Consider the following 27,904-nt stretch of genomic DNA (forward strand, 5'->3'; position numbering starts at 1 on the left):
AGTGTGGATAGGAAGTGTAGTGATTAGGATGCATTGCCAAGGTGAGAGGGTGAGTTTGGGTGGAGATAAGGGTACGGTACTTATGAAGTGTTTGTGGGCCATGTTAGTCATCCAAATGCAGTTATTGCCAGTTATCTCTTTTTTGTGGAGAACGGGGTAAAATACAAGGCAGGAAAAAAGTCATAGGTCTTGGCATAATACCTGAGAACAGTTGAGTTTAAGGGAATAAAAGCGATAGTTAAAGAACGAGGGGCCCAATATTGAGTCTAGAAAGAGTCTCTTAGAAATATAGGATATAAAAGTGCTTTATAGGGGCACCTGGGTGGCTCAGTGGATTAAAGCCTCTGCCTTAGGCTCAAGTAATGATCCCAGGGTCCTGGGATCGAGCCCTACATCAGGCTCTCTCTTCAGCAGAGCCTGCTTCCTCCTCTCTCTCTCTCTGCCTCTCTGCCTACTTGTGATCTCTGTCTGTCAAATACATAAATAAAATCTTAAAAAAAAAAAAGTGCTTTATAATGACTTTTATTACTTCTCATGGAAGGAGCATCTAGAACATATTATATGTAAAAGAACCAAATCTCAAAGCAACCCTTTAGGTCGAATGTTTGATAATTTATTTGTTTTCCAGCCTGGCCTACTTGGCAACTTTCCTGGTCCATTTGAGGAGGAAATGAAGGGGATCGCAGCTGTTACTGAGATACCTTTAGGTAAAGTTCACTTTGCAGCCTTTGTAAGATTTAATAAAGCACTTTAAAAATTTTCTATTGAGGTATGGTCTACATACAGTAAAGTGCATAGATCTTAAGTATACAGTTCAATAAAACTTTTAAAATGCATGAATTCATCTAATCACAACTCAGGTCAAGACAAGGAAATTCTAGCAATCCAGAATGCTCCATCATGCCATCTCACAGATAGTACCAAATCCCCAAGTTAACTGCTTATTCTGACTTCACCATACATGAGTTCTGCCTTCTTGACCCTCTGTACACAGTGTGAACGGTTGTGTCAGGTTTCTTATAGTTATCTAGAGTACTGAAATCTATCTATCTAGAGTACCTATCTAGAGGTTGTATGCTACTGTATAAATAGAATGTTTGGGTGTTTTCTAGACTTTGGATATCAAGAATAAAACAGTTATGAATATTCTTGTATCTGTCTTTGATGGACATGTTCACTCATTTCTGTTGGATATATTGGATTATAGGGTAGCTGTGTTTGAGCCTTGTAGATTCTGCCAAGCAGTTTTCCAAAGTAATTGTATCCACTGACAAATAGTACAAGAGTTTTACTTTCCTCTCCTTAATACGTCTCTACCTGCTAGCATCAGTGTTTTTCATTTGAGCCACTTTGTTGAGTGTGTGGAATCCCATTATTGTGTCATTTGCCTTTTCTTGATAACTGTAAGATTGTACGACTATTGACCTTTTCTTTCAGTGGTTAGCGTTTTGGTTGTTTTTGCTTCTTTAGAAAAATGATTAAAAAAGATAGTCTGTCTCTCTTTCCTTCCTTCCTCCTACAGTTGAAATGTTTGTTACAGTCTTTGCCCATTTTCATTGGTTTTAAAACATTCTTTTTTTTTTAAGTTTTTCTTTTAATTCCACTTAGTTAACATAGTGTTATATAGTTTCAGGTGTATGATGTAGTGATTCAGCAGTTCCATACATACGTCACCTGGTGTTCATCACAAGTGCACTCCATAAATCACCCACCTCCCCTTTGGTAACTATCCGTTTGTTAAGAGTCTGTTTTTTGATTTGTCCCTCTCTCTGTTTTCCCCTTTGTTCATTTGTTTTGTTTCTTAAATTCCACATATGAGTGAAATCGTATGATATTTGTCTTTCTTTGACTAACTTATTTCACTTGGCATTATACACTCTAGCTCTATCCATGTTGTCGCAGATGGCAAGATTTCATTCTTTTTTATGGCTGTTTAATGTTACATTGTGTATATACATGTATATAGATATAGACACCACCCCCCCAATCTTCTTATCCATTCATCATTCAGTGGACACTTCAGCTTCTTCCATAATTTGGTTATTGTAAATAATGCTGCTGTAAACAGGAATGCATGTATCCCTTTGATTCAGTGTATTTGTGTTCTTTGGCTACATGCCCAGTAGTGTGATTGCTAGATTGTAGGGTAGTTCCTTTTTTTTTTTTTAAAGACTTTATTTATTGGACAGACAGAGATCACAAGTGGGCAGAGACAAGCAGAGAGAGAGAGAGAGGGAGAGGGAGAGAAGCAGGTTCCCTGCTGAGCAGAGAGCCCAATGCAGGGCTTGATCCCAGGACCCTGAGATCATGACCTGAGCCAAAGGCAGAGGCTTAACCCACTGAGCCACCCAGGCACCCTGGGTAGTTCTCTTTTTAACTTTGTGAGGAACCTCCATACTGTTTTCCATAGTGGCCATACCAGTTTGCATTCCCACCAGCAGCGCACTTTTTCTCCATATCCTCACCAACACCTGTTGTTTCTTGTGGTGTTGATTTTGTGCATTCTGACAGGTGTGAGGTGATAGCTCATTATAGTTTTAATTTGCATTTCCCTGATGGTATTGATAATAACCTCTTTTCATGTGTCTGCTGGCCATCTATGTCTTCTTTGGAGAAATGTCTGTTTATGTCTTCTGCCCATTTTGTAATTGGATTGTTTGTTTTTTGGGTGTTGAGTTTATATAAGTTCTTTATCTATTCTGGATACTAACAGTTTATTGGATATGTCATTTGCAGATATCTTCTCCCATTCTGTAGGTTGCCTTTTAGTATGGTTGATTGTTTCCTTTGCTGTGCAGAAGCTTTTTATCTTGAAGTCCCAATAGTTTGTTTTTGCTTTTGTTTCCCTTGCCTCAGGAGACATATGTGGGAAAATGTTCCTATGGCCAATGTCAGAAATTACTGCCTATGCTTTCTTCTAGGGTTTTTAATGGTTTCATGTCTCACGTTTAGGTCTTTAAGCTATTTTGAATTTATTTGGGTGTGTGTTACAAGGAAGTGGTCCAGTTTCATTCTTCTACATGTTGGTATCCAGTTTCCCCAACACTATTTGTTGAAGAGATTGTAATGTTCCCTTTGGATATTCTTTCCTGTTTTTTCAGAGATTAATTGACCATATAATTGTGGGTTTATTTGTGGGCTTTCCATTCTGTTCCATTGATCTATGTGTCTATTTTTGCTCCAGTACTATACTGGTTTTTAAAATTTTTTTAATTTAAATTAATTCATATATAATGTATTAATTGTCTCAGAGGTAGAGTTCAATGACTCATCAGTCTCCTATAACATCCAGTGCTCATTACATCATGTACCTTCCTCAGTTTCCATCACCCAGTTACACCATCCCTCTACCCTCCCCCAGCAACCCTCAGTTTGTTTCCTAAGGTTAAGAGTCTCCTATGGTTTTTCTCCCTCTCTAGTTTTGTCTTGTTTAATTTTTTTTTCCTTACTGTTTTGATCACTCCAGCTTTGTATTATAACTTGAAGTCCAGAATGGTGATGCCTCCAGCTTTGCTTTTCTTTTTCAAGATTGCTTTGGCTATTCAGGGTGTTTTGTGTTTCCATACTAATGTTAAGATTGTTTGTTCTAGTTCTGTGAAAAATCCCATTGGTATTTTGATGGAGATTGCATTGAATGTGTAGGTTGCTTTGGGTAGTAGATGGTTTTAAGGAATTCTTTATATATTCTGGCTACAAGTCAGATTATATGCATTCTGAATATCTTCTCTGGCTTCAAGTCCGCGGCTTGCATTTTTACTCCCTTACTGGTGGCTTTTAGTATGTAGAAATCCTTAATTTTAATGAATTCCAATTTAATTTAATGAAAAAGACTTTTCCTGCCACCTCCATTTTATTTTTAAGCTACCATAGTGATAGACCTATTTTAAGTAGCCAGTAGTACCTTGTTGTTTTGTTTAACAAGAGAGAGGATTCAGAATTTCTGAAAATCAAAAGTAGTTATCAGTAAAGGTGGCTGTTTTTTTTATTGTTTTTTGCCTCTTTTAAAAAAATGATGTAGGGACGGCTGGGCGACTCAGTCAGTTAAGCATCTGATTTTGGCTTGAGTCATGATCTCAGGGTCCTGGGATCAAGCTCTATGTTGATCAAGCTCTGTTCAGCAGAGAATCTGCTTGTCCCTCTCCCTCTGCCCCTTCTCACACTCATGCTCCATCTTTCAAATAAATAAATAACATATTTTTTAAATGATGTAAAAAGATGGTCAACATACTGGGAATATATTCTTATAGCCTATATGAAAAACAAGTCTTTAATTTCTTTATTATGTAAAAAGCCCCAAAAATAAAAACCACATATAAATATCTTGAGAGAAAAACAAATTAAAAAGATTAACATGGGGTGCCTGGGTGGCTCACTGGGGTAAAGCCTCTACCTTCGGCTCAGGTCCTGGAATGGAGACCCACATTGGGCTCTCTGCTCAGCGGGAAACCTGCCTTCCTCCTCTCTCTCTCTCTCTCTCTCTGCCTGCCTCTCTGCCTACTTGTGATCTCTGAATGTCAAATAAATAAATAAAATCTTTAAAAAAGAAAAAAAAAAAGATTAACACATGATTTATAATAAAGTAATAACAGAATGTTATCAAAATGGAAGTAAAATAAACATTAGATTAGGATCGGGAAGACATGTTAAGCTTAACATGTTAACATGACTGTGATAGAGATAGTGTGCTGTATATCTCTATTAAATAAATTTTTTTGTTTGCATTTGGTTGATACACAGAGTTAAGTTTTGGGTATACAACATAGTGTTTCAGCACATCACTCTTGTAGTGTACTATGCTCACCAAAAGTGTAGCTAGAACACTATAATAGTGTCACTGGCTATATTCCCTATATGCTGTGCCTTTTATTCCCAGGGTGTATGCCTGTTACTTAAATGCTTATTGGTATTATTATACAGTTTTGGAAAAATACTCAAAAATTATAATGTTTTAAAATGGATTTTCTTGGTAGCTCTGCACTAATTTTATTAATAGTTCCTGGATCTCCTTTTTCACCTCAGAAATATTTGTCACCTCTAAAAATGTGAGCAAAATAACATGGTCAGTATATAATAGAGAGCCAGATGTATTGAGTTAACATATTTTAGGGGCACCTGGGTGGCTCAGTCAGTTAAGTGTCACTCATGATTTTGGTTCAGGTCATGATCTCATGGGTCAGCTCACGTGGTGATCTCATGGGTTGTGGGATCAAGCCCTGCCTGAGGCTCCATGCTCGTTGGAGAGTCTGCTTGAGATTTTCTCCCTATAACCCCTCCCTCCATTCGCACGCATGATCTCTCGCTCTCTCAAATAAATATTTTTTTAAAAGTTGTCATATGTTAGCACCCCTAAACCAAATTAAAATGATGCACATTAATGAAAAATTTGGACATCATGTTACAGTACAATTCTAGTATGCCTGGGTGTTCAACTTGCCCAAATAGCTGACCCTTTGGGGGCTTGTTTTGTGTCTGTAGAGTACAGGCTGGTGAGATACTTCCACCTGACCAACTGTGCAGCTGTGTTCAGACTGTCTGCAGACTCATATGCCACAGCAAAAACGCACAAGATGACTGTTAAACCTTTTCTTAAAAAAGAATTTTCTAACAATGTCATAGCTCTGTATATTGACCAAGAAATGTCCTTTCTTTTCTCATAGGAGAGATTATTTCATTCAATGTGTTCTATGAATTTTTTACCATTTGCACTTCAATAATAACAGAAGACAAAGAAGGTAAATGTGTGCTGAGGGAGGGTGGGCAGTGCAAATACAAAGTAGAAGAAAAATCTAAATAAATAGAACTAGAACTTGTAATATGCAGGCTTACTCTTCAGATTCTCTGTATGTAGCATCTAGTTTGAAGATCTCAGCAAATTTTTAAAAGAAGACTAACGTAATGGCTACTAAAGTTTAATTCAGGGATGCAGAACACTTGGAAGAAGTGTTTCAGGACTGTAAACGTTCTTATCCTTTCTGCTAGTCTGCCTTGTACTGTTCATGATTTAGTATAAGTATTCATAGGGGTAAGCGATTATCTTTATATGGATAAGATAGCCTTTCGTTAAAACCCAGGACAAATCTTGTCCCATCATCTCCCAGCCAAGGGACCCTGTGTAGACCAGCTTCACTTCCCCATTTTTTTTTTTTTTCTGGTAGTTCCCCAGAATGCAGGCACAGGATGATGTATCCTGATTTACTGTTAATTTTTACCTCTCCTCTCAGGAGAAAGTCTGCCTGGTACCTCCCCTTTGAAGTGTTGAGCTGTAGGTAACAATTGCTGAAGGGAAATGTGTTGGCAAGTCACATTAGGTGACTTAGGTACCTGTCAGTGGACCAAAGAAGGAGCACTGATTCTTTTCCCTTATTATAATTTTACCTGGAACCCTGTGTTCTCAGATAATTAGGAGGGGATCTGGCCATTGTGACAGGCACAACAGTTTGATCTTATTAAGGCTATGATTTTAGGATGTTGCTTAATTCTTACTGTTGAACAGTTGTAAATATCAGTAAACCAGAATTAAGTGTCCAGCTTTGAGTTAGAATCTGTTATACTATCATATGCATCCATTATGCTTCATGTCTCTCCTTACTTCAAATTAGGTCATCTACTACATGGACGAAACATGGACTTTGGAGTGTTTCTTGGGTAAGTAAAGAACATGGTGAGTGTCAGTCCTTAGGAAGAGTATGTTGTATTACACTGATGAAAAGTAAATCATACATCATGTCCCAAATATGACCAGAAGTGAAGATACTGGATCCCTAGTTTTGAGACAAAGTTGGGGACACTCTTTGGGAGCCCGTAACGGAGTTAAACCTAGTAAACAGAAATCTGGAGCATGACTAAAGGCCCCAGCTGCATGTTGGGCTTACTGCTTAGAAGGGAAGAACAGCATTCTTTTTTACATCTTCTTAACATTCCTGGAAAAATACAACAGTGCTTTGTAATTAGAGACATACAGTTGAATATGGGGTTTGCTCTTTAGTAGGCTGTGTTGTTTTGAGTTATTTAGCTTCTCTGAGCCTCTAGTTTTATCACATGGAAAATGGAGGGTAAAACCACTCACATTGCAAAGTTCTTGTGAGGCTTGGTCATTAATGGATTAGGGAGATATAATGCCTGGCCGTGATCATTATATATTCATTATTATCATCGTTTTTTTAAAAAAGATTTTTATTTATTTATTTATTTGACAGACAGAGATCACAAGTAGGCAGAGACAGGCAGAGAGAAAGGGAAGCAGGCTCCCCGCTGAGCAGAGAGCCCGACTCGGGGCTCGTTCCCAGGACCCTGGGATCATGAACCCAGCCAAAGGCAGAGGTTTTAACCCACTGAGCCACCCAGGTACCCTATCATCATTGTTTTTAAATGTCACTGTAATTTGTCTTTTGTAGGTGGAATATAAACAATAATACCTGGGTCGTAACTGAGCAACTCAAACCTTTGACAGTGAACTTGGACTTCCAAAGAAACAATAAGACTGTCTTCAAGGCTTCAAGCTTTGCTGGCTATGTGGGCATGTTAACAGGATTCAAACCAGTAAGGAGTCTACTGTTACATAAGTTTACAGGTAGCTCTGTGTCCTGCTTTTACTGCCTGTGAAGGGTGGGGTCTAAGGACCTAAAAAGAATATGAAGCCTCAGTCCATCCCTTTGTACTTTTGTCACCATCGCAGGTGTGAGCTCACGTGGTAGAGAAGAGTAGAGAGGGAACACAGGTTTGTTTCTGAACCTCTTCTGAGGAAAAAGCACGTGGCTGGTTGTGGAGGGCTGGGAATGTAATATAAATCTGGCATCTGGCCTTTAATCTGCTACTCAAACAAGTTAGGCATTTATTCTCTACAGTTCGTTTTCCTTTTCAGACAAGTGTGGCCAGTAATATTCTACCTGCCCATTTCACACACTACACATGAAGATGCTTTGAACTTTTAAAAGCTGTTAATAGAATGTGATAGTATAGTTTTCACTCAGCTTTAAATCCCCACCTTCACTCCCCACCCCCTGCATTCCAGGATTTGGCATACCAGCATAAATACGAGGGGGCCTTAAAAACAGGATGGTTGAAGTCTTTGACCTCATTGCTTTGTCTTGTTTTCAGGGACTGCTTAGTCTTACATTAAATGAACGTTTCAGTATAAATGGCGGTTATATGGGTGAGTAGAGTTTTTAAATGGGAATTGTATAGATGTTTTAAGAGGAAGGCCAGACTGTGTCTTCTGGTTCATAGTCTAACCTGATTGCAGGCCTGTGACACTGTGTGTGTTTGATTTCTTCCAGGTGTCATAGAATGGATTTTGGGAAAGAAAGATGCTATGTGGATAGGGTTTATCACTAGATCAGTTCTGGAAAACAGCACAAGGTAATCTGTTTGATTGCTTTATTCATTTTATTTTATTTATTTATTTTTTTAAGATTTTATTTATTTGACAGACAGAGATTACAACTAGGCAGAGAAGCAGACAAAGAGAGAGGGAGAAGCAGGCTCCCCGCTGAGCAGAGAGCCCGACATGGGGCTTGATCCCAGGACCCCAAGATCATGGCCTGAGCCGAAGGCAGAGGCTTAACCCACTGAGCCACCCAGGCACCCTTGCTTTATTCATTTAAAAATTTTATTTTTTGTTGGAGATAAAAGTGACATTAAATATTATCTTGGTTTCGGGTATACAACAAAATGTTTTGGGATTTGTATATATTGTGAAATTATCACCACAGTAAGTCTAGCTAACATCCATCACCACATACAGTTACAGAAACTGTTTACTTTGTGTTGAGAACTTTTAAGATTTACTCTTAGCAACGGTCAAATATACAGTATAGTATTGTTAACTATTGTTACCTTGCTGTACATTTTATCTCCAGGAATTACTTATTTTAGAACTGGAAGTTTGATCCCCTTCACCCATTTCTCCCACCCCCTATTCCCCACCTCTAGCAACCACCACTCTATTCTTTGTATTTGTAAGCTTAATTTTGTTAGATTCTGCATGTAAGTGATATAATAAGGTATCTGTCTTGCTCTGTCTGACTTATCTCACTGAACATAATTCCCTTATGGTCCATCCATGTTGTCATAAATGGCAAAATTTCCTTCCTTTTTTTACACCTGAGTAGTATTCCTGTGTGTGTGTGTGTGTGTGTGTGTGTGTACATGTACACACACATATACCATATCTTCTTTATCCATTCATCAATCAGTGGTCACTTGGGTTGTTTCCGTGTCTTGGTTGTTGTTACTCAGGCTACAGTCAACACGGTGCTGCAGGTATCTTTTAAAGTTAGTGTTTTTGTTTCCTTTGGATATATTTCCAGAAGTAGAATTGCTGGATCATATGGTACTTTTTTTATTTTTTGAGGAACCTCCGTACTGTTTTCTGTAAACGCTGCACCAGTTTACATTCCCACCAACAGTGTACAAGTGTTCCCGTTCTCTAGTTCCTCACCAACTCTTATTTTTTGATAATAGCTATTCCAGCAGATAAAAGAGGTGATAATTCATTGTGGTTTTGACTTGCATTCCCCTGGTGATCAGTAGTGATGCTGAGCACATTTTCATGTACTTGTTGGCTACCTGAATATCATCTTAGGAAAAATGCCTAGTCAGATCCTCTACCCATTTTTTATAACAGATTTTTTGTGTGTGTGTGCTACTGAGTTGTTTGAGTGTGATATATTTTTTTTTTACAATATGTATTTGCTTTTTGTTTCCATTAACTCCCAAAAGCCTTATAATTTCCTAAGTGTTGAGAATGATAAATGTGTCTTTTGTTATGGTAATGAAACCAGTTATTTAATCAGTCATGCTGATGTAATGAAGCTTCCATAAAAGCCAAAAAGGAGAGGGTTTGAAGAGCTGGGTAGGTTAACACACCATCTGGGGAGAGAGGCATGCTTTGAATGCATGGAAACTCTATGTCCTCATATACCTTGCTTGCCCTATGCAGTCTTTATATGGCTGTTGCTTCATATCGTTTATCATATCCTTTAATAAACTGGTAAACATGTTTCCTTGAGTACTATGAGCCCTTCAGGAAATTCACTGAAACTCAAGAGGAGCTTGTTGCAGCCTCCAGTCTCAACCAGTCCCCTAGAGGCTCGGGTAATTGGAACTGGCACAGTGGGGCTTAGAACTGGCCTCCGAGGTGGGGGATGGGATGTAATCTTGTTTGTAAGTCTGAATCCTTAACCCGTGGAATACAGTGCTGTCTCAGGGGAGATAGCGTCAGAATTGAGTTTTCTTGGATTCCTGCAGGGTTGGATGTGGCAAGCCCCCTCGCACCCTCCAATGTTAAAGTTGGGTCCAGGAATCATAGAAGAACTAGTTCTTTATATATTTTGTATATTAACTCTATCAGATATATGATTTGCATGTACTTTCTTCCTTTCACTGGATTGTGTTTTCATTTTGTTGATGGTTTTCTTGCTATGCAGCTTTTTAGTTTGATATACTTCCACTTGTTTTTGTTGCCCTTTTGCTTTTGGTGTCAAATTCAAAAACTCCTCACCAAGACTAATGTTAAGGACTTTATACCCTATATTTGCTTCTAGGAATTTTATGGCTTTAGGTCTTATGTCCATATCTTTAATTCATTTTGAGTTGAGTTTGTGTAGGACGGTGGATTAGTCTCATTCTTTTGCATGTTACTGCCCTTTCCCAATTGTGTATTCTTGACTCTGTTGTAAATTTGTTAACCATATATAAATGGGTTTGTTTCTGGGCTGTCTGTGTGTGTTATTATCCCAATATCATACTGTCTTGATTTCTAATTATTGTTTTGTAATATAGTTTGAAATCAGGAAATGTAATGCCTCCAGCTTTGTTGTTCTTATGATTGCTTTGGCTATTTGGAACCTTTTGTCGTTCCATTCAAATTTTAGGATTGTTCTATTTCTGTGAAAAGTGCTACTGGAATTTGCACTGAATCTGTAGATTGCTTTGGGTCATATGGACATTTTAACAATATTAATTCTTCCAATTCATGAACACATATATTTGTGTCTTCTTCCATTTTTCTTATCAATGTCTTATAGTGTTCAGTGTAGACATGTCTTTCACCTTCTTGGTTAAATTTATTCCAAGGTACTTTATTCTTTCTAATGCAGTTGTAAATTTCTCTTTCTGGTAGTTTATTATTGGTGTGTAGAAAAGCAGCTGATTTTTGTATATAGATTTGTGCTTCTGAAACTTTACTGCATTTGTTTATCCTCCCAGTTTTTCAGTAGAATCTTTAGGGTTTTCTATATAGAGTATCGTCATCTGCTATTAGTGACAATTTTACCTCTTCCTTTCTGATTTTGATGCTATGTCTTTTTCTTGCCTAATTGCTCTGGCTTATACTGAATAAAAATGGTGAGAGTAGACATCTTCATCTTGTTCCTAATACTAGAGGAAAGCTTTCAGCTTTTCACCATTCCTTGACTACAATGTTAGTTAGGGCTTTTCATATGTGGCCTTTATTATGTTAAGATATGTTCCCTCCTCTATACCCACTTTGTTGACAGTTTTTATCATGAAAGGATGTTGAATTCTGTCAAATGCTTTTTCTGAATCTATTGAGATGATCATATGCTTTTTATTCCTCATTTTGTTAATGTGGTGTATTACATTGACTTGTGGATGTTGATCCATTCTTGCACCCCTGGAATAAATACCACTTGATTATGGTGTATGATCCTTTTAGTGTATTATAGTCTATTTTAAATTACTCATATTAAAATAAAAAAATATTTTCTCGTTAATCTCCCATTGAAGAATTCTTTCAGAGTTTCTAGGTTAACCTTTGACATTCATATGGAATTCATGCTTTGTGTATTTAAATCAAAAAATAAACTGATTTATTTAAAAAGTGCTAGGGATAGTGCCAGTATAAAGGGTACCTGTTAGTTTTTCTTGATTTACAAAAAACCCATCCATACACAGAAGAAAATTTGTACAATAAAATCTTCATTTAAACTGTTAATAACTGTTAAAATAGAAGTTATATTCTGTGCTGGTACAGAAATTTTGTAATAGCCAGCACTACATCCAAGTGACCTAGAATAAATGGGTATCATTCCTATTTTTAATGAGTTCAAGGGAGTAAGATTTAGTGACCTTTCTGAAAATTCAGTTTCTAATAGCCCAGTTTTCCAAGGTTACTTTCTATTCCCTAAGTCCTAGAAATAGTAATTAGTACTATTTCTTTTTGATCTGTTGTTGAGTAAAAGGCTTAGACAACGAGGGTGGAAGATAATATCTCGAGGCCATTTGGTTTGTCCTTCAGATTAGAGGGAATATTTCAGATCTCAGTGTTTCACCACATGGTTTTGGGGATTGTTCCTCCATGAGCCATTGCTCACCATCCCTTTCTAAAAGAACATGTTTCTCAGATACTTGTGTTCCCTTAGTTTCCACGACGAAAAATTTTTCATTCCAAGTTACTTAAAAATGTTTTTTTTTTTTTTAAATGTTTCTATGTAGTTATGAGGAAGCCAAGAATATATTGACCAAAACCAAGATATTGGCCCCAGCATACTTTATCCTGGGAGGCAACAAGACTGGGGAGGGTTGTGTGATCACACGAGACAGAAAACAATCTTTGGATGTATATGAGTAAGTACACTTGTTCACACAAAATAAATAGGAACTAAAGCCCAGACTGACATATTTACAGGTTTAAGGCAAGAAGCCTAAGCAGAATTTCTCCTTTTGTATCTAGACTTAACACCAAGCAGGACAGATGGTATGTAGTACAAACAAATTATGACCGTTGGAAAAGCCCTTTCTTTCTTGACGATCGCAGAACACCTGCAAAGATGTGTCTAAACCAGACAACCCAAGAGGTACGTTCATAATGTCATTATGTGGAAAGAAATGGTGACCTATAAAGAGTATCTAAGTTGTGGCATTTTTCTTTGGCCTTCGACGAATTTATAAACTTTGTGATGAGTATCTCTGGACAATTTGTACTGAGTTTTTGTTTTGAATTGAAAGATCAAAATTGTACTGTATTTGCCTTTTTGACTCTAATACTGGACACCACTCTTTAAAGCTGAATGACTAACAGGCAAGAATTAAAAGGGCAAAAGAGAGAGAAAGTGATATATTAATATCATTAACTCTCATTCTAAGAGTGACTCCAAAAGAAATTATTTTAGGGGATTGTGGGGAGATTGACTGAAGAATGTCTTTGTTTCTAATGACCCATTTGTATGGATAAGGCTGCTGATATCTGCATTAACTTAATAACTTATTTTTGTGTTTTAGAATATCTCATTTGCAACCATATATGATGTCCTATCAACAAAACCTGTCCTCAACAAGGTATTTAAAAAATATGTGTGTGTGTGTGTGTGTGTGTGTGTGTGTGTGTGTGTGTGTGTGTACACACACACACACACGTACGTACGTGTGTACTTTTAGGGAAGTAATTTGGTCCTGTTTTTATCTTTCCCGGTTATCTTGGATCAGTCAGAGCTAGGACCCCAAGTCATGTTCTGCTTAAGGTCGATTTTTAAAAATGTTTTTATGTGACAAAACAGTAACTCTTGGGATATGACAAACCAATTAGTGTGGTTCTTTGTCCCAAACTGGTAAAAATACTCTTTCCAATTTGACTTCCATGACATTTGACACAAATGTAGCCTTTTACTTTTTTGACTTCCCCCGTCAGAAATTTTATGCTGTACACTGTAACTAACACCTAAAACTCAACGGAGTCTGAAATGTGTTTATAGATGGAGCTTTGTGCCTGCATAGTTCCCCCCACTGTGTCAGGAACACGGTAAGGATAAGGACAGTCACAGCTAAGCTGGTTACAGTCCATGGTCCACATAGGCTTTGCAGGACTACTGTTTATACTGTTGAGGAGGGTTGAGTATTAAAGTTTTGTGGTGAAGCAGTGTAGTACTCAGGAGTAAGATCTCATAAGGAGCTGAGGGGATTTTCACCTAGGCCTGTTTATATTCATGACCTGGAATAATGGCACTATTGAAGTTAGTTGTCTTAATTATTTTTTACTTATATTCCTAAATGGTGAATTAGAACTATTGTTATTAACTTAGTAACTATTTACATCTATGTATATTTAATGTCTTTATTTATATACAATTTATATATTATATTAAGTAACTTCATAAAGCAGTTCGACATGTACCAAAATTAACATAAGTCAGGACATCTTAGAATTGGAAACATCCTTAAAATAAAAGTAACTTTTCTTTCAGCTGACTGTATTCACAACCCTGATGGATGTTACCAAAGGTCAATATGAAACTTACCTGCGGGATTGCCCAGACCCTTGCATAGGTTGGTGAGCATACACCTGGCCCCTAGAATGCTCTCTGTGTGGCATGAAGATGGAAACTCCCATGCATCAAACTAGTGCAGCCGTCTGATCTCCTTCCAAAGACCAAGACTCAGGGCAGTTTCTCGTTGAGGCATGAACTTGTCTTTCTTGTGTTTACAGTTCACAGACGATTTTTGCCGTAACAGTTGATTGTTCTGTTTGCAGGTAACTTCTTTATATACAAAAATCAATCATCTAGAATTTGCAGTTTCACTTCACCTTGACTTTTAGGGATAGGTATGGGCAATGAATCTATTAGGGGACCCACCTCCATAGAATAAAAGCAAGATTCTCGGTGGGTGTTGAATCCAGCACATCTGTACATAGTTCAGTTTCTCAATTCAATCCATATGTTTTTTAATTTTCTTTTCCTCTGGTTCAAATTACTATTAAAATTAGCACACCATGGTCTTTGCTGTCTATGACAGCAACGTAATTTCACTGATTTTGATTGGAGGGGGATGAGACAGACCTTCAGCTGTGTATTTCTCTTAAGGGGCAGTAATACTCAAGGCTTTTGACCCTCAATAGAAGTACTTATTTTGGGTTCATGAAGCAATCCATCTGCAAGGCAGCCTTTCATACACAGAACTGACACATTCCCTTTTTCATAATTACTCTACCTCCCAGTAAGTCCAGGCAGTTGTTAACTTCAAACACGGAGTCTCACGTTCTGTGAATCAATAGCCTTATGGAATTGAGAGGTGAACCCGTAAAGTTACATTAGTATCATTCACTTAATAAATGTTTAGTTTGTCTTTCTGATCACTATGTATTTTTTAAAAAACTTAGTTACTAAAAATATTTTTCAGAAATCAGTCCTATTTATGGAAAGTGCTAATAATAGAACTTGTTAACCTTTCAGACTTTAACAGTTAACTGTGAAATGCATGCCAGTTGGGTGAGACTGTGTCCACTTTATTTTGTATGTTGTGTTCATGATGCTCAATAAACAGTCATTGGAAGTAGTGTCAGTGGTCATATATGCTGATTCAGTGTACACCCACATGCCAGTTTGGGGGCGGGGCTTATTAGGGAGAAAGTGAAGCTGAACACAGCATCTGAATTAAATTACAGGGGTTACGTAGGCGGGTTCTTCAGTTTATGACTACCTGCTCACCATCTTACATGACTAATCCTTCCACCTCTAAACCCAGTGGTGTCAGCAGTATGCAGGTGTCCAAAGGCTATTTTTCTCCTGGGAGGAGGTGTTTCCACAAAACTATAATGATACTATCTTAGTGAAGCTAGAGGAATTATAAGAGGATTTGTGTTAAAATAGGATTTGAATTAAAAAAAAAAAACAAAAAACAAAAAACCTCAGGGGTGCAGCAGCTGGCTCAGTCAGAGGAGCATGCAACTCTGGATCTTGGAGTCATGAGTTGGAGCCCAGTTTTGGCTGTGATTACTTAAAAATATAAATAGAATCTTAAAAAGCCCACAACTTCAGATTTTGTTCCTCTTATAAAAATGAAGTGAGGTAAACTTGTATTTTTTCTAAAGTTGTAACCTTTGATATTCATAAATAGGTGAGATGCTAATTGTTTTAGACCAGTTCCTCAGGACTACCTCAGCAGATAGGGAGGAACTAACACGCATTAAGATTTTAGGTAGCATTGCTTAGTGGTAAAGAAGCAGTTACAAAATAGGATGTGGAGTGTAAGTCTATTTATAGAAGTACTTGTGCAAAATTAGATAAAAATCTAGAATATAGAAAGATGACGGACAGGATGTTTACTAAAATGCTGACAGTAGTTCCCACTGAATAGCTGTATTAATTCGGTCTTTAATTTGGAGAGGACATTAATGAGATTGTAAGTGTACATAGTTTTACAACACTTTGCTTTATTGTGCTTCACAGGTAGTGTTTTTTACAAATAGGTTTGTAGCAACCTTGCGTCAAGCACCGTTTTTCCAGTAGCATTTGCTCACTTTGTGCCTGTGTCACATTTTAGTAATTCCCACAAAATTGAAGACTTTTTCATTGTTACTGTATTAGATACAGTGATCTACCCACCACCCATTTCCCTGTCTCTTTCCCTCTCCTTGCGCCTCCCTATTCCTGGAGACACAATGGTATTGAAATCAGGCCAATTAATAACCATACAGTGGCTCCTAAGTGTTTAAGTGTCCATTTATCTATTGATGAACACTGTTGTTTCCATGTGTTGGCTATTGTTAATAATGCTGATATAAACACAGAGGTACATGTATCTTTCTAAATTCATGCTTTCATTTTCTTTGGGTTAACAGCAAGTAGTGGCATTACTGGATTGTGTATTTGTTTTTAATATTTAAAGGAACCTCCACACTGTTGTCCACAGTGGCTGTACCAGTTTGCATTCCCAGCAGTGCATGAGGGTTCCCTTTTTTCCATGTCCTCACCTACGCATATGTGTTATCTCTTTGATACTAGCCCTTCTGACAGGTGTGAGGTGGTAGCTCATTGTGGTTTTGATTTGCATTTCCCTGATGAGGGATGCTGAGCATCTTTTAATGTGTATGTTGGCCACCTGGATGTCTTTGTTGGAAAATGTCTATTTGGATCTTCTGCCCATTTTTAATGGGATTTTTTGTTTGTTTGTTTTTGTTGCTATTGTGTTTTAGGAGTTCTTTATATAGTTTGGATATTAACTCTTTATTGGCTGTGTCACTTACAAATACCTTCTCCCATTCAGTAGGTTGCCATGTCTCATTTTAAATCAAAAGCTAAAAATGACTAAGCTCCGTGAGGAAAGCGGAGAGAAAGCCAAGAAAGGCTGACAACTAGGACTCTTGTGCCAAACAGGCCAAGTTGTGAATGCAAAGAAAAGTTCTTGAAGGACACTGAAAGTGCTATTCTAGTGAACATATGAATAGTAAGAAAGTACAACAGCCTTATTGCTGATATGGAGAGAATTTTAGTGGTCTGGATAGAAGATCAAGCAAGCCACATTTCCTTAAAGCCTAATCTAGAGCTTTCATCTTGTGAAGGCTAAGAGAGGTGGGAAAGCTGCAGAAGAAAAAGGTGCAAGTTAGCAGAGGTGGGGTCATGAGGTTTGAGGAGAGAAGCCATCTCTGTTAACATTAAAGTGCAGGGTGAAGCAGCGAGTGGGGATGGAGAAGCTGCAGCAGGTTACCCAGATTTAGCTCAGGGCATCAATGCAGGCAGCAACACTAAACAGATTTTCAGTGCAGATGAAGCAGCTTTCTTTTGGAAGATGCCATTTAGGAATTTCGTAGCTAGAGAGAAGTCAATGCCTGGCTTCATAGCTTCAAAGGGCAGGCTGTCTCTATGTTAGGAGCTATTGCAGCTGGTCACCTTAAGTTGAAGCCAGTGCTCAATGACCATTCCGTAAACAAAGCACATTGGTTTACAACCTGATTTACTGAATATTTTAAGCCCGTGACTGAGACCTTCAGCTCAGAAAATTGACTTCTTTCACAAGACGACTGCTCATTAACAACGTGCCTGGTTACTGAAGAGCTCTGATGTTCATGGACAACGCAACATGACTCCTGCTGTTTTCATGCCTGCGAACACAATATCCACACTGCAGCACCACATGAATCAAGGATTTTTTACTTACTCTATATGAAATATATTGTCTTACTCTATATGAAATATATTTGTAAGGCTATAGCTGTCCTAGACAGTGATTTCTGAGATGATCTGTGCAATGTAAATTAAACCTTCTGGAAAAGATTCACCATTCTAGATGCCATGAACAACATTTGTGATTCATGGGAAGAGGTCAAAATATCAGTGTTGACATGAGTTTGAAAGTTGGTGATAGCAACCTTCAAGGATGCCTTTAAGGGGTTCAAGACTTCAGTGGAGGAATTAACTACAGATGTGGTGGAAATAATTAGAGAACTAGAAGGGAAGCCTAAAGGGGTGCCTGAAGCTCAGAGCATGCAATTCTGGATCTTGGGGTTTTAAGTTCAAGCCTCATGTTGGGTGTAGAGATTGCTTAAAAATAAAATCTTTAGGAAAAAAAGAAGAGGAGCCTAAAAATGTGACAGAACTGCTGGCATCTCATCAAACTTGAATGGATGAGGAGTTGCTTCTTATGGATGAGCAGAGAAAGTGGTTTCTTTAGATGGAGTGTACTACTGGGGAAGATGCTGTGAAGACTGTTGAAATGACAAGAAAAGACTAAGAAAATTACATCAACTTAATTGATAAAGAGGCATCAGGGTATGAGAGGACTGACTCCTATTTTGGAATAAGTTCTGTGGGTAAAATGCTATCAAACAGCACAGTATACAGGAGAGAAAGGAAGTCCACTGATGCGGGCAAACTTCATTGTTGTTTTAAGAAACTGCCATGGCCAAACCATCCTTCAACAGCCACCACCCTTGATCAGTCGGCAGCCATCAGCATCCAGGCAAGACCTTCTACCAGCAAAATGATTATAACTTGCTGAAAGCTCAGATGATGGTTGGCATTTTTTTCGTTTTTTGAAGATGTTATTTATTTGACAGAGAGTAGAGCAGGGGGACTGGGAGAGGGAGAAGCAGGTTCCCCGCTGAACAGGGAGCCTGATGGCAGGGCTCAATCCCGGGGCCCTGTAGTCAACAGACTACAGGGTAAACATACTATGAACTATATACTATAAACTGTAAACTATAGGGTAAACATAAACTTTTATATGCCCTGGGAAGCCAAAAAAATTTACTTGACTCACTTTATTTCAGTGGTCTGGAACTGAACTTATAATATCTCCAGTGTATGCCTATACTACTTTCACACCATCATCAGTTGGAAAATCATAATTCCAACCTGTCAGTACATTAATTAGGTATGTAGGAGAGAACTCAAACTCAAGCTTTATAATGCGATTTGTTTTCAAAATATCCAAATCAATAACTTTCTGTAAATTGCTGGCCCAGGGTTATTCTAAGTCTGGGCAGATGAACTAATAATTAAAACTATATTATAAATCAAAGTTACTTAAAGGCATTCTATTCCTTAGTGGAAAATGAGCCAAGCAGAGACACCAGTGACTCTGAGGGAGCAACCAGATGTATGAAGGTGGCCAATATTAAAGCAGCAATTAGTTATGTGGCAAGAACAAGAAATGATGGCTTCTCCAGGCAAGGCGACTGGGCAGCCGTGTTTGCACAGTGAAATATGTGACATCCAGAGCCAATTATTTTTTACAGGTAAAGAATAAACTGTTTATATTAAGTAACATTGGGACAATAAACAAGAAACATGCCAGGCTAACTTTGAGTAAGTATGAGAATGTTCTCTACATAGTATATGAAATAGATACAATTAAGAAATAATAGAATACACCTACCTACAGTGGAAGAAAAGTGGTCTTGAATTTGAGAAGTCTCCTCCCTGGCTAGTTGTTATGCCACTATTTTTTATGTCTTTGATTTTTTTTTTTGTTTGGTTCTATTTTTTTGTTGTTTTTTTACATTTAAAATTGTCAAGCCATAATTCTGGAATAATTTCTAAATCATAAATAATGATGTCAGTTTAAATGAAAATGCAGTTCATGTTTGGATGGAGGATAGATATTTATTCACAGTGAAAACGCATGTACCCAGAGTTAATGTCACAAAATACAAAGATTATCTGCCCAGTTTGGTAAGCTCACTATTGTAAGCATTCTCTCAACCTGCACAGGTTCTCTCTCACTCACTTTCACCTTTTCTCCCTATTTTATCTATAACCCAAATTTCACCTTAAAAATTAATGAACATGAATATTTAATGCTTAACCTTTGAGCAGTATTTATTAAGAATAAAGCAAATTATCTGATCTTCAGCCCCAGGTATTTTAAAGTGGAATTATCTTCTAAAACAGAAAACAATAGTAGGTGACAGCAGCTCTAACACAAGTTAGTGAAATAAGGTTCATAGGTGCTGGGAAAAGAACTCAGAAGTACAGGTCTTCACTGGACTGAACTTTAATCTGCATGTAGAGACACACGGCCGTTATATATGTAAGGCTCGGCTTGAGTGCCAACACATGAAATTCTCCTCTTTCTTTTCAGAGTCTAGAAAATATACAGGTATAGAACTTAAATATACATATAATCTAATTTATTGTTTTAGTTTCCTGGGAGTCAGGCCAACTGGGTAAGAATTCCTGATTCTGAATGATAGTCTTCTGAATGGGTTTTTTAATTAATGCTGGAGATCTATACCTCACGTAAATTTAAATTAATTAGCAATACAGTGAATGTCCTCATAGGGAAATCTTCATTTAACACTCCCTGAAGAGGCATTATTATTTTACACTGAAGTATAATGCAACTAAGACTTTTAAAGGAATACCAACCAACTTCTTTTCTAATGGGGTATTTCAGTAAATTGTTAGTAAGTTTCATATACCACTAACTGAAACTAATTCTGTATATTTTATTCAAACAAAAACAAAAACAACCTCTAAGACTAACAGACTGACTTCACCATTAACTGGCTCTGTGAAGCCTTACTTAGGTATATGGCAAGTTTGCGATCTAAAAGTAATTCACCTTTGAAAAATTGATCAGCCTGGTAGTGAAGACATCCCATAGATGTTCCCTACTTAATACTTAATACTTAATCTACATATCTGCTTCTCTCACCACACACAGAATCAACTGCTATCTCAAAACGCAAGTTCGTCTGAAGGCATATAGAGCCTTAATGTTCTGGTACATAAAATTCAGTTTTACAATCCCTACTTGAAAGGGTTTGGTTTTTCATGTAAAATTAATCACAGTGTTACTTGTTTGTGAAGAAAAACTTCCTACTTATGTAACACTTTTTTTTTTTTTTTTAAAGACCGTGGCAACACAGATAGGAATTGAATTCTGGAAAATATTTATCTGATAATTAATACTTACATTTTATAGTAACTTCACCAATAACCTGAATACCTTTATAATTTTCCCTAATCCTGCACAGAATAAGACATGCAGGTATCTAGACTGAAAAGCAGTAATACTGACATTACTTGGAAGCCTGATCTAACAGCCGGCTAAAATTCTGTATTTCTTCAAATTCTTGCTCTCCTCTAAATATCCTAGTCATACAGAACAGTGACTTACTGTATAGAACTCAACATAATTTCAAAAAAAGGTACTTTACAGGTAAGTCCAAACTTTATTTAAAACTACATCTTAAATTTAACGATGCCAAACATCACAAAAAAGGAAAAAGAAAACCAAAATGAAGACCAAAAAAAGGAAAGAAAGAAGAAAAACAAACAACCCCACAGTGTATCAAGGCTTCAATCTGTCCAGAATTCAGTTTCTGATGTTTTAAACTGCCACGGGCAGAAATTAGCACACCTATCAAGAATGCAGTGTCAAACTAATTTACATTTTTATACAGATCAAAACAGATGTTTATTTAGTGCCACGTTCATATATGCATTGACTAACGTAAAGCGAGTTAGATGAGTCTCAGAAGACATCTCATACGCTTTGGGCTCCCACTGTTTCTGAAAAACAGAATAATGTGCTATAAATTACTGAATTAAGACATTACTAGAATTTATTATTGTTCTCTTACATTAAAACTTTCAGCATGAAGTTACTATAAAGGAAATACTAATTTAGTTTATAAAAATAGATGAGGATTTCTGTTTGAAGAGGGTAGACGAGTGGATACTTCCTGTCTCTTAAAGCTCCATCAGGAAAAAAACCCAACAAAATAAAACCTATAAAACTGACTAAATCCGGACCACTAAGAGTGGCTAGGAGGGAGAGCAGGACCTGGGAAGACAACAAAGCCCTGGAATGCTGAAGCAGAAGGAGGTGCAAAGAGGCGGGGCGGGGCAGAGCAGAGCACAGATAAGAGTCTCACAAGTAAAACTGGGCTCAATACTGGGAAATTAGCTGAAAATTTGATAGTGAGTCTGTCCTTCTCTTCACCTAGGAAAAGCAAAAATTGATGAACTGACAGAATAACAAAAAGAAAATCCTTTGATTTTTGATGCAAGACTGTCTCCTCTGAGTGGCCCAGAGGTTGTGCTATTAGATCCATGAAGAAGGAAATATGGGATTATCACTTGGCTCTGCAATCAGTCATATTTACACAGAATGGTCTTCAGAAAAAGTAAAGAAGTTTTTTTGTTTTTGTTTTAAAAGACTTTATTTATTTAGACAGAGACAGAGATCACAAGTAGGCAGACAGAGAAAGAGACCGGGAAGCAGTCTCCCTGCTGAGCAGAGAACCCGATGAGGGGCTCGACCCCAGGACCCTGAGGTCATGACCTGAGCCGAAGGCAGAGGCCTAACCCACTCAGCCACCCAAGCACCCCAAAGTAAAGAAGTTCTAACTATTATAGTTACAAAAATGTGTGTTTGTTTTTATAACCTTCATGTAAGAAGAGGAGTAAAACTGAATAGAGAAAGCGGAAGGGTAAGGGAGTAGCAGCTAAGTAATGACCAAAGTTGATGGGACTAGAAAACATATATATTTAAAATAACGAAGGTAACAAACAGAAAAACCAAATAGTGAAAGAAGGAGAGAGAAGTCCAAATGCTCACTTTTCATAGGGAAGATAAGAGATGTCTGAATTTTAAATTAAGAAAAGTTACAAGAATATTATTTAGATGGGTTATGGACATTGGGAAAGGTATGTGCTATGGTGAGTGGTGTGAAGTGTGTAAACCTGGCGATTCAAAGACCTGTACCCCTGGGGCTAATAATACATTATTTGTCAATAAATAAACAAATTTTGAAAAAGAATATTATTTAGAGATAAAGAGGGTCTCATTCAAAAGAACTAAAAACCAATATTTAAAAGAAATGGGCTCCTGCCAGTTTATCACGAATTCTTTTGTACCTTTCCTTCTTAAAATTGTTGCTTCTACTACCTTGCTAAAACTCAGGATTTTAAAAATGGAAAAAAATTATCTGTTAATATCACTTTATAAATCAGGTAACAGATCAAAACTTTTTACAGAATTATGCTTCCCTTCCAATATTTGTCTTAAATCTTCCAAGTCCTAAGTGGATTTAAAAAACAAACTGATGGTATCAAGGTTCATTAATTTTTCAATACGATATGGTTCAAAGTGGTTAACTTACCAGGTTCCTTTAGTGTCTGAGAATTCCCAGCTAATTCTTCAGTCTGCATTTCACAAAGTATTTCACCAGATAAATGGTTTTTCTGTTCTTCTTCTACCATTTTCTTCCTTAGATCTGCCTTTGGAATGAAAAAAAAAAAAAAAAAAAAGAAAAAAATCAGTTTCCATCCCAGCAGTATTTGTCATATAAAGACAAGTTTAATTAAAGAGAGCAGAATACCTCTGAATATATTGTCAGTTTAAGTGGTAAATCTTCAACTTTCACAAAGTCTTCTTCATCAGATTTTTGACTTATGTTACCAGATTCTGCTTCCTGTGAGATAAATTGTATTGAATGAAGGCAAAGCACTCCATCTCTGGATCTAAACCTTTAAAGTAATCCATGCCAAGGATAAAATGGATTCTTATATACATCAGTAATTCTATCCTATTTCAGTTTTCTTCTGTGTTCAGCTCTATGAATTAAAGCAAAGCTGGAGTGCACAGGACAGGCCATGCACTTGAAGCTGTGGGCCATACTGTCAAACGTTCCATCCCCATTTGCAAAAACAAAGAGCCAGCTTATACAGGTTAAAGGAAGAAACGGTAGTTACACTGAGGCCTAAAACAATTAAAAGAACAACTCTGGTTTCTTGATAATGTTTATAGAACGCATCAGAATGTATCCAGCAGAATTAAGTAAACATTTACATACAGACTTTCAGTATCAACTCTGTGGAAGCTGAGAAAGATAAAGCATGAATCTAGTGACTTACTTTTGTTATCACTTCAGTGTCTCTCTGAAACTTAAATTCTTTTATTCTCCTGTTTCTCCTTTCTCATTTTTAATAGTATCATTTTACTAATACCCAAGTGGAAACCTTAGATTTTTCCTCTTTCAACATTTCTCATCCAGCTCTAAGTTAGTACTTGGTTCCTATCATAAGGGAGCCTCCTAAAGTAGCATCCTTGACAACGCTCATCAGTCATCAGATTCCTCTTCAAAAACCATGACGTTGGCCATTTGACTTTCTTGCGCAAAGACCTTCAGTAGTGTCCCCTGCCTAAATTTCAAATTTAAATCCTTCTATAATCAAACTTTAATTTCAATTGCCTCCTAGAACAACTCTACGCACTCATTAAATTACAGTCAAAATAAGTCTAACAGGTAACTTCCAGAGTTATAAATGTTAATTTCACTGTTGTCGAAGCCATCAAAACAGGTTACTAGTTCTAGTAATGTTTTTGAAATAATTATACGCTTCCTGAGAAATTAGGATATCATAATTTTAACTATATCTTTAGTAAGAAAACTGATGTTAATTAAAAAAAATATATGAAACACATTCCTTAGACCTCAAAGTTTATTGTTATAAATTCCTTAATGTTTTCGAACAAGAGAAAGAATATAAAACACAATCCAAGGTCCAAAAAATAACCCACATGTTATAAAATTATAGCATGAAACAAAAATGTCCAGAGTAAAACAACTTACCTACCTACATCTTAAGTACAGATTTGCTACCATATATTTCTGTCATTTACCATAAGGAATCCACTGCTGTCAAACTGTAAACTTTAAGGTTTACCAAACCTGATACAGTTTTATCAAACTGTAAATCTTCAGGTTTATCAAATGTTTTTAAAACATTTCTGAAATGTTTTAAAACTGTTGAGATGTCAGGCCTGGGTACTGTAAGAGATTAATGATGATTCACATATCGTGTTCAGATCTGAACCTGAACTCTCTCAATGTTGCTACCTAAAACTCAAAATACGGGTCATAAACTTATAAGAAAGTAGAACAGCTTTTAGATTTTGATATCTGATCATCTTAATTCACTATCACCCTTCTATTCAAGTTTAAACTAAGTTTGAGTAAGAAATACCTTTTGGCAGTTTCTAAACCTAAACACGAACATAAACCTCAACACAGTCTGTTTACAGACAGAAAATGTTAACCCGAAAAGGAAGAAATATGCATAGAAATGAAACGTAGATGATACATACATAGTCATTCACTAACACCGGAGATTCAGTATCAGGACTTCCAGCCAGAGAGCTCTCGGGAGTTTCCTGAGCAGATTTAACTTCTTTGACTGTAGGCACCAAGGTTTCGATTTCAGTTAAAGGTAAAGGCAAAGGATTAGGCTGTTTAGATGAATCAATGGTAGTGAGAGTGTCCTGTTGAACAGCGCTATTTAAAGGTTCCTCGTTTTCCAAGATATTGAGGTAACAGGGTTTCACAGGAGTGCTATCATGGTCATCTGTCATCAGAACAAAGTCTTAATATTAGTGTAATGCAACAGTTATTAAATTTCAGTATTATACCAAAAAGACAGTATGTATGAAGGAGTAATCAAGACATTTAAGACTCAAAAGAAGGGACAACTACAAGTTTTCCTTATCAATGATTCCTAAAATTAGTTAATCATATCCTGGAGATGTTTTAAAAAAATTAGATTCCTGAAGTCACCCAATTTCTAACGATATTCATGAGTAATACCCAGGAATGGGTATAAATCCCTCAAGTTTGTATCTAAAGATGTTTTCTTTGAAGGTTTTTTCTGTGTGTTTGTCAACTTTTCTTGAGCACCTGTTTGCAGAAAGAAAGCTCTCATATTTTCTACAAAGAACTAAGGGAAATAAAAAAGACATACCTCAGGTCCAAAATACCTTCAAACTTACATAGCTAAGAATTTAATTTTTTTTCTTAGCTTTTAAAAGTACATAAAGGGCACTTTAAATCTTAAAATTGAACACTTTAGATTTCTTGCCTTTATTAGTAGTGGGTTCTTGTTCTGATGGGACATTTTTGCTTTCTCCTGATTTTTCAAAGTCATGTTGTAGTACCTAGAAGGAAAAAGTGACGTCTTAATAGCAGGGCCTAAAATATATGGCCATTATATATAGGAGATGGTTAGGAGTTTATGGTGTTCGTCCAACCTGAGAGCTTCATACAAGTGAATTTAAAAATGTCTTCTGAAAATGTTTCAGGAAGGATGCTGTAGTTGAAACTTTAATAAGAGGGTTAAGTAGAATGTTTCATTTTCTTCTTAACCTCAAAATAATAGAGAACTAGAGTATTATGGATTCCACAATTTTTTTTTTTAAGATTTTATTTATTTATTTGACAGACAGAGATCACAAGTAGGCAGAGAGGCAGACAGCGAGAGAGGAGGAAGCAGGCTCCCTGCTGAGCAGAGAGCCCAATGTGGGACTCTATCCCAGGACCCTGAGATCATGACCTGCGCCGAAGGCAGCGGTTTAACACACTGAGCCACCCAGGCGCCCCGGATTCCACTATTTTAAAATTGTTCTTTTTTTTTTTTTCAAATCAGACTCAATCTTGAATGAAACTAAAAGATCACTTATTTGTGGAGCATAACAAGTCGCATGGAGGACATGGGGAGATAGAGAGGAGAAGGGAGTTGGGGGAAATTGGAAGGGGAAGTGAACCATGAGAGACTATGGACTCTGAAAAACAATCTGAGGGTTTTGAAGGGGCAGGGGGTGGGAAGTCAGGGTACCAGATGGTGGGTATTATAGAGGGCACGGATTGCATGGAGCACTGGGTGTGGTGCAAAAATAATGAATACTGTTAAGCTAAAAATAAAAAATAAATTAAAAAAAAAAAGATACCCATTTATATGTTAAGTGAATGGAAGAATTGACCAGGAGGGAAGAAAGATAAAGCCAAGTGCCTTCAGCAGGAGGAGAGAACAAAATCAGATTCATCTCATGCTTGGAGAAAGGAATACAGTGGTGGGTGAGAAGAGGGCAGTGGTGGTGGTTCTCGGAAGCTGTTAAAAGAAAATGCAAACATCAAGGTTCTTTCCCCCAACTTTAACAGAAAATGGGAGATTATATTTTGGATAAATTGAACTAGGAAGCCTCAGACCAGGGGGCGGCCTGGGGTAAGGGTGGGGTACAGAAAGCACAAATGAGGACAGGATAAAAAATCATGCTGAAAATAGGATTCAGCACAAATCCACAGAGTGATGGGACCCCCAGCAGCATTCCCACATCTAGCTCCTGAACACGGGCACCCAAAGAGGTATGAATCCCAGGCAGAGAAGAAAGGAAGACCCTTCTTTGGAAAAACAAACCAGCTCAGAGAAAAGACCAATAGGTATTAACATTTGGGATTTTCTATCAAAAAGCTGTCTACCCAAATGTCCTACAGTGAAGCCCAGAATAACCCCAACCAACTTCCTGGTGTATCATTTTTTAGTATGAACACCGAAGGTACCACAGACATTTGAAGAAACCGCCAGGTGGTAAGAGATGATAGCACTTCTTTGAACTAACAGCATGCTATAAAAAAGTAATCAGAAAATAAAAGTATTTAGAAATTAAAAATATGACATTCATATAAGTATTAAAGTCAAAGAAATCTCCCAGGAAGTAAAACAAAAAGAGCAAGGGAACGATAAAAGGGAGAGAGGAGAAAATGAGAAAATCAACACATGAGGGCTAATAATGTCTGATAATATTAATTCCAAGAGGAATTACAAGAGAAAATGGAGGGGAAGCAATGCAAAAAAAGAAAATTTAATAAAATAAAGGACATGGTTAT

General features: G+C 37.1%; 2 protein-coding genes across 23 annotated transcripts in view; one reads left to right on the plus strand and one right to left on the minus strand.

Moving 5' to 3' along the window:
- ASAH1 (N-acylsphingosine amidohydrolase 1) overlaps nucleotides 1-15,292 on the plus strand; it is a 46,955-nt gene extending 31,663 nt beyond the window's left edge. For 2 of the 4 annotated variants that reach the window (XM_059156189.1, XM_059156192.1), the window contains exons 5-14: nucleotides 629-707; nucleotides 5,658-5,732; nucleotides 6,600-6,645; nucleotides 7,395-7,539; nucleotides 8,098-8,152; nucleotides 8,277-8,358; nucleotides 12,457-12,588; nucleotides 12,695-12,818; nucleotides 13,243-13,344; nucleotides 13,399-13,524. In XM_059156189.1, coding sequence (XP_059012172.1) covers nucleotides 629-707; nucleotides 5,658-5,732; nucleotides 6,600-6,645; nucleotides 7,395-7,539; nucleotides 8,098-8,152; nucleotides 8,277-8,358; nucleotides 12,457-12,588; nucleotides 12,695-12,818; nucleotides 13,243-13,344; nucleotides 13,399-13,509 — 951 coding nt within the window. In that variant the 3' untranslated portion in view covers nucleotides 13,510-13,524. Of the gene's footprint in view, nucleotides 1-628; nucleotides 708-5,657; nucleotides 5,733-6,599; nucleotides 6,646-7,394; nucleotides 7,540-8,097; nucleotides 8,153-8,276; nucleotides 8,359-12,456; nucleotides 12,589-12,694; nucleotides 12,819-13,242; nucleotides 13,359-13,398; nucleotides 13,525-14,201 lie in introns of those variants that run through there. The other 2 variants (XM_059156190.1, XM_059156191.1) reach the window with 2 other exon arrangements.
- A 4,526-nt stretch (nucleotides 15,293-19,818) lies between these two features.
- Nucleotides 19,819-27,904, minus strand: part of PCM1 (pericentriolar material 1) — an 82,028-nt gene continuing 73,942 nt past the window's right edge. For 8 of the 19 annotated variants that reach the window (XM_059156172.1, XM_059156180.1, XM_059156181.1 and 5 more), the window contains one exon: nucleotides 25,660-26,178. In XM_059156172.1, coding sequence (XP_059012155.1) covers nucleotides 26,068-26,178 — 111 coding nt within the window. In that variant the 3' untranslated portion in view covers nucleotides 25,660-26,067. Of the gene's footprint in view, nucleotides 21,753-23,347; nucleotides 23,466-23,566; nucleotides 23,660-25,335; nucleotides 25,593-25,659; nucleotides 26,179-27,904 lie in introns of those variants that run through there. The other 11 variants (XM_059156178.1, XM_059156175.1, XM_059156183.1 and 8 more) reach the window with 6 other exon arrangements.

This window comes from Mustela lutreola, chromosome 18, assembly GCF_030435805.1.
Source record: "Mustela lutreola isolate mMusLut2 chromosome 18, mMusLut2.pri, whole genome shotgun sequence".
Taxonomy (NCBI): domain Eukaryota; kingdom Metazoa; phylum Chordata; class Mammalia; order Carnivora; family Mustelidae; genus Mustela; species Mustela lutreola.